Below are 6710 nucleotides of genomic sequence, written 5' to 3' on the forward strand. Positions count from 1 at the left end.
AGAACAAATTTAACGCACACTGTTCAACATTAGATTCTTGAATGGGCTATAATGCAATCCTCTGAGGTTCTTGGCTGAAACTAAAAAGCACTCTTAAAATTCATGGTTTGATGACTGTAAATCCCAAACTAAATTTTTCCAGTTTTTTTGTTTATTCAGCTAGTATTTGGATATAGGAAATAAAGTAAAAAAACCTTGATCCTTTTTTTCCCTCCACTTCCTCATGTTCTTGTAAGGCACCATTCTCCTCCTGAAAAAGACTCCTCACAAGAAGACTCTTCAACAAACACAATAGAAAAGAAAGAAAATGACATGTCAGAAGCACCAATTATAAAAGCCTTTAAAGAACTTGAAGAAAGAAAAGCATTTAAAGATTGGGGTACACAGACAGAAAAAGAAGACTCATCAGCTAGTAACTTTTGTTTTTATATTCCTGAACTTGTCTTTACTGGCTTTTCTTTGTTTGCATGTCTTTTGGCTTTGTTATTCTCAGCATTAAAGTCCATCAGGCTTGAGTGATGTGATAAAAAGAGTTTTAGCATGCAAACTTCTGGAGTTTTCCCCAGAAAATTCAAAATGATACAGTGATTTGTTTGAAACAAGGGGAATGCAAAGGTTGCTGTTAGGTCTCAAGCTAAAGAGTAGTTAGTGTCCTTTTTCTAAGAATATCTAAGTATTTATAAACAGTTAATGGGGCTCTAACAAAGCTTTGGCTGGTTGTACATCCATTTTAGTGTTGTCCTCGTGGTGTTGTGTCGGAATGTTAGTAAGAAAGCTGGCATGTGTACTGTAGGACTGTTCTGAGCTGTTCTAACAACACTGATGTAGGAAGCCTTGTAGTTAGGAAACACTGAATCTATCTCAGATGCTTAATGTTCTTGGTTTAGGCAGGTACACAAACCCTCTTTCCCAAAAGATGCTTTTGTCCTGCTTTCCACTGTCCCTTTATTAAACCAGTGTTATTTAGCAGCATTTCTCCCCCACACACTACGAAGCATTCTGTCATGAGTTAAACTGTTTCATGAACGTGATGAGCAGAAAGTGAGACCTGAGCAAAATAGCACAAATATGTTAACATGAGCCAGACTAAATGCAGTCTTTGTACAGTAAAAGCTGAGTACAGGAGAATACTTGCGAGTCCTTGTATTGAAAAGGATTGATTAATATAATAACTTCTCCCTTTTAATTAGAAACATCAAATCGACGTCAAACTGTTGGGTTTGTTGAAACTTCTTTAGTTGCTAACAGATCCCCTGAGAAAGGTAAAGACCAACACAGACCCAAACGGTACAGCTCCCCTTCTGGCCAGAGGTCATCATCCCTTCCTCCTTCAACCAGGAAATCCAGTACTCCAAGTAAGTGCTTTTTCAAAGTTTGGTTTGTGTTACTCAAAAAGTAGATGCAAATAATGAAAGGCTGCTCTAGAAGAAAGAAAAATAAAGATAGGATTTCTGAATTATTCTAACAGTGTGGAGAAAAAAAAAAAAAAAGCTTGTCTGCAATCATAGAAAATGTGAGAGTTCTGTTTACTTTCATTTTTCTGGGTTGCAACACTCTTTTAATCTAATTTAAATAAACATGTAAACAGCTTTGAAAAGTGTTGTTTTAAGATGTAAACACCTGATCACGTGAGTGGGAGATACTGCACTGGGAGAAGTTTTAGGTAGTTAAACATACTTTGTCTTTTGCAGCAACAAGAGAGATAATGTTGGCGCCAGTGTCTGTGACATACAGCCCGAAACGATCTCCGAAAGAAAACCTCTCTCCTGGATTTAGCCATTTGCTTAGCAAAAATGAAAACACGGTGACAAGGTATGAGCCTTGTGAATACAGTTGTGTTCTCATCATTATCATAGAGGCAGTATATTTATGCAGGCTTAATGCTGCTGTTTCTTGTTGGTTAAAAGTCCTCAGAAATGAGTGGTGAAGATTTCTGAATATAAAACCAATTTTTTTTTTTAAAAATCTGGCAAGAAAAATCTAGAATTCCAGTCTTCAGCATTCACCAAGGTGAGAATTGTTCTGTGGTAAGTCCAGGTCTACATGCCACTTATCAAGTGATGTAAATAAGAGTTGGAAGTAGTATCTACCTACCTGTCATGGCACCTACAAGCATGTTAAAAATACATTAAAGATTCTGCTAACTGTACTAGATACCGTGGTTTTTATAGAGATCTGTGCTTGGCAAGGCTTGTAGAGTTTGAGAACTTGCCTGCGAGATTAAAGTGTAGGACATGGACACGAGGAAGAGGAAATGTGTAGCACCACTTTGATAGTTCTTGAGGATGACAGCATGGGAGCTTAGTGTGTTTGGGAGTGACAGCTTGGCCTGCTTCTGAAAGGAACCACATGAACGAGGTATTTTGGTACTGTGAGCAGTAGTTGGAAGACTTGCAATGCCTGTGGCATACAAATTGTTTTATAAGAAACTAAAAGGTGAAAAAATAGAAAATATTGTATTGCTTGATATAGGAGTTCCAGCAAGTAATTGTGTGCTTCCTGCTCTGTAGATTTGATATACTTCTAGATGACCTGGAAACTGGTCCCGCATCTACTTTACAGCACAATAATCCAAGGAAAAGGCTCCAGTTTCTCTCACTAGATGATGTAGAAGGTAATCTGTCAAAATGGAGGAATGGGGGGAAACTGTTATTTCTTTTTTACCGTATTTTCTTTTATGTTGGTAACAGCTGCTTAAATAGAAAACTGACAATTTATGAAGTCCAACTTTTAAAAATCCCCTAAATCTTGTCTTGTTCCTGTAGGCAGAGAAATACCATTCATACAGTATTTTATTTTTATGTATATGTGTGTGTGCACAAACACAATGGAACAACAAAAATAATTAAATTGAGAAAGAAGGGCAATATGTTTTTCTATGCTTAACTCAGTTATACAATGCATATCTTACTAGGGTCTGCATTAAGATGTACGTACTCAGGCATACTAATAAAATTCTATTGTTAAAGATTGCATTACAGATAGCAAAGAATAACTATAATAAAGCCAGTTGTTTCAGATTTTTAAAATGATTGATTGAACCAAATCTTTTCTCACTTCTGTAATTCTTGTCACAATGTTCTGGTTTTGTTTTTATTAATGCATTTGTTTAGGCTAGTGTTTTCATGACAACTAGTCTACTTGGTGATATTTAGTAAGGTTGGATCAGTGAAAGTAATTGCTAATTACCACAGTACAGTAATGTGTTTGTTAACTGAAAAATATGCTGTGTTATAAAGATCACTTGGAGGATGACCCATATAAATGTTTTGCATTCTTCTGGAAAGTTTGCTTAAGGCAAGTTAATGAGGCTTTGCTAGTCACTCTCCTCAGTTTATATACCTCTGAGATCATACTGATTTTCGTGTGATTAGTTTCTTTTTCTGTCCTATGTAATAATTTCACAGGCAATTACAAAACAAATAAAAAGAACCCTATTTTATTAATAGGAAGGCAGCATTCAGGTGTCAGACGCAGCTCTTGTGCTGAATCCATCAATCCTGGAATGAAGAAAATGACAGCTTGGGACGAGAGGAGTGTAGCACAAAAGTACGAGCCAGTGCTCTCACCTTGTGAGGGAGACTTCAAATACACAGCAAGGATTAAGACTCTGGCTGAAACAGAGAGGCTTTTTGATGAGCTGACTCAAGAAAAGCAACAGGCAAAGAATTTATTTTTTTTTTTTTTTTTTATTTTAAAGTTGTGACGAAACATAATTGTTGTGTGAGAGGTGAGCGATGTAGCCATATAGCGATGTAATGCATGGCTGAAATTCATACACAATTTCTAGTGTTACCCTAGGGATGTGCCATTATCATTCCCTGCTCTACTTCCTTTACTCCAGTCCTCTTCTGGACTTGAACTTCATTAAAGGAGAGTCACTTTATCATAAATGCAGTGTGAATGGAAGGGTTGGAGTGAATTGACTTTCTTCCTTAATGGACAATGCTTTAAATTGGCCTCTCAAACAAGGAAGGTTATTCTGGCAATTAAGAGTGTTCTCTTCAAAATGATCCTTGAGAGGGTCTGCTTATGAATGTGAACTTTTTAATCAGCTTTGTACGGCACAGTATTACAGTAACATAAATTACTGTTCAAGAACAAGACTGGACGTGTATCTGTAGTCTGTACACCTCACCTCTCTTTGTAAGACGAGTTACAAAGGCTTATATTGGCTCTTGAAACTATAATTTACAGCTGAAGTATTTTCTGTTGTTAGATTGAGGCCGCATTGAGTCGAATACCTTGTTCTGGTGGAAGAATGACCTTGCAAGCAAGATTGAATCAGGTGAAAAAGCTTCTACATATGATGGGTCTCTGAAGTTGTTCTTCCACAGTTTGAGAATATATAGTGTGGAATAAAGTTCCTCTATACAGTAAGCGTGATTACTGTGGGAATTTTTCCATACCACTGAGAACTGAATATGGCTGAACTTTGAATCTGTGTGAAAGATGTTCTCTATTCTCTAGACTTCATTGCATTAGAAGATAATCTGGAAGTTATGGAAAGTTAATTATAGACACACTCTGACTTGCAATGTAAAAGGTGTAAGTCTGGATAATTTGTATGCATGTGACTCAGAAAAGACTAACTAGCCCTGCAAACATTTGATTTCTGCCCCCGCCACAAACTGACAACTTTATTTTGTGTGTGTATATATGCATATAAAATATGTGTGTGTATACATATATATATATATATACACATACAAACTACCTACTGTATATTCTGTGTGAGACTGTTTATATCTTCTATTTTTTTTGTACAAGGAATGCATTTTCCTGAATTACTGCAAGAATAGTCTTCTTGTGGTTAACACTGCGATGTAGATAAAGGCAATACATGAAGAAAATGCAGTGACTATGAAATAGATTCCTGAAGCTGTAGAGAGGACGTTGTGCTGTGGGAGAAAGTGCAAAGTTTATTTTTTGGTTGGTTGGGTTTTGTCTACTTGAAAGTGTAAAGAAGAAATAAATAAGGAAAAATAAGCAGCGTAGGTAGAAACAGGACAGTGCCTTCTTCAGAAAGCCCTACAGACTCTTAATAAAAAAAAGTGTCTCAGAGTTGTGTTTCAGAGGTGTCTGTGAAGCCTGCAACTTCAGCATTTCCTGCATTGTAATCTCAGGGCTTGTTATCATTTTCCTAATTGGAAAGTAAAAGAGCATTCCAGTAAATCAGTACTGCCACTCGCTGCAGTGGGCAGCTGTTTCTTAAATGTGTCTGCCTAATTATCAGCCCGTCCTAATTCTTGTCAAGTTTATCTCATGGGAGTTTTGTAAGTCACATGGAAAAAACCAAAATACCTGGAACAGTTTGTTTTGTTTTTTTTTTTTTAAAAAAAAAAGCCAACAACCCACAAATACACACACATACATAAAAATAATACGAAGCAAACGTAGGTCTGGCTGTAGCTTTTGGGTGCTAACAGAATGCTAGTAATGTGCATCGAAAAGGATACCAGCTGAATACAGGAATAATAGTAGTTTCTTCATTTTAGAAGGCTTACTAGATTTTGTTGTATTAAATCTTTTTTTTTTTTTTTTTTACTGTTTCTTTTAGGAAGCCCTGGAAGATCGCTTGGAAAGGATTAATAGAGATTTGGGGTCAATACGCATGACTCTGAAAAAATTTCATGTTTTACGTACCTCTGCAAATCTTTGACAATTCTCTCTTGAATGCAAATATGCTTTTTTTTTTTTTTTTTGCACTTGCCACAAATATTCATGTGCTTGTGAATCCTTAAGTCTGTAATTGAAAATAACCCACTTTACATTGCCTTTGTTTCTTCCATGAAGCTACCCTGTCATATACCAAGTGTGCAGTTATCAGCAAAATACCATGCAGTATTTTGTGGTAACACAATATATATCTTGTGTCACTGCTCTATGTGAGTTTAGCACAAAATATAACCCTATTAAAATTACAATGCATTTATCACCTAGCTCAGTTCAAAGAACTCACAAGCTGCAAAGAATTTAATTAAAACATGATGATTTAATAGGCATGCTCCATCTATTGTTTACTCAGGAGGTTGAGATTCTGTTTAAAATTAGGTCCCAAATTTAATTTAGGTTTCCACCAACCCTGTCATAGAAATGAGACTCCTCTAGAAAGAAGTGAGTTGCAGACAGTGAGAGCGGGTCCTTTCCTTTTACGTAGCTACAGAATAGTTTGGGAAGTTGAAGAAGATGGTGTCTGCGTTTCTTTTCTATTGAGGATCACAAGAAAACAAGGATGTTCACTTCCAGAAGCTTTCAGTGATGCTCATAAACTGGAGGTAGGGACACAAAGTGACCCTGCCTGCAGCGTGGCCTAAGGAGAGCAAGCCTTGCACGGACAGCCTTAGGAAAGGTTCACATTCCCCTTCCCTCACCTTACAGAGGCCCTGGAGACCATAGGCAGAATTTGTCAGCTTGAATTGTTTTGTTTTGTACTAATCATCTTTTCTGTTTTCAAATAATGAGTCATTCCCTGAGGCAAAGGTCTTTTCAGGACTAAAGCTGGTTTTAATTTCTTTCCAGGGTTTACCATACCCAGCTTACAAAAGGATACCACAAAAGGTCCTTAAAATGCTTTTTATAATAGCAGCTTCTCCTAAAAATATAACTAGTAAAGAAAAGGTGCTGCAACACAGCAAGTCCTGAGAGAAGAGAAAAGAGTCACTGCCATTTTGTACAGTATTGAATGTTTAATACCTCAGGGGACCTAC

General features: G+C 36.7%; 1 protein-coding gene across 2 annotated transcripts in view; it reads left to right on the top strand.

Moving 5' to 3' along the window:
* The window catches only part of MPHOSPH9 (M-phase phosphoprotein 9), a 30541-nt gene that overhangs the window by 22576 nt on the left and 1255 nt on the right, over positions 1-6710 (top strand). Inside the window, exons 17-23 of one of the 2 annotated variants that reach the window (XM_026859627.1) lie at positions 237-412; positions 1191-1355; positions 1692-1812; positions 2511-2614; positions 3450-3661; positions 4220-4288; positions 5561-5701. In XM_026859627.1, the coding sequence (XP_026715428.1) occupies positions 237-412; positions 1191-1355; positions 1692-1812; positions 2511-2614; positions 3450-3661; positions 4220-4288; positions 5561-5662 (949 nt within the window). In that variant the 3' untranslated portion in view covers positions 5663-5701. Of the gene's footprint in view, positions 1-236; positions 413-1190; positions 1356-1691; positions 1813-2510; positions 2615-3449; positions 3662-4219; positions 4289-5560; positions 5702-6710 lie in introns of those variants that run through there. The other variant, XM_026859628.1, reaches the window with a different exon arrangement.

This window comes from Athene cunicularia (genome assembly GCF_003259725.1).
Source record: "Athene cunicularia isolate RWA chromosome 15 unlocalized genomic scaffold, athCun1 chr15_part1, whole genome shotgun sequence".
Lineage (NCBI taxonomy): Eukaryota > Metazoa > Chordata > Aves > Strigiformes > Strigidae > Athene > Athene cunicularia.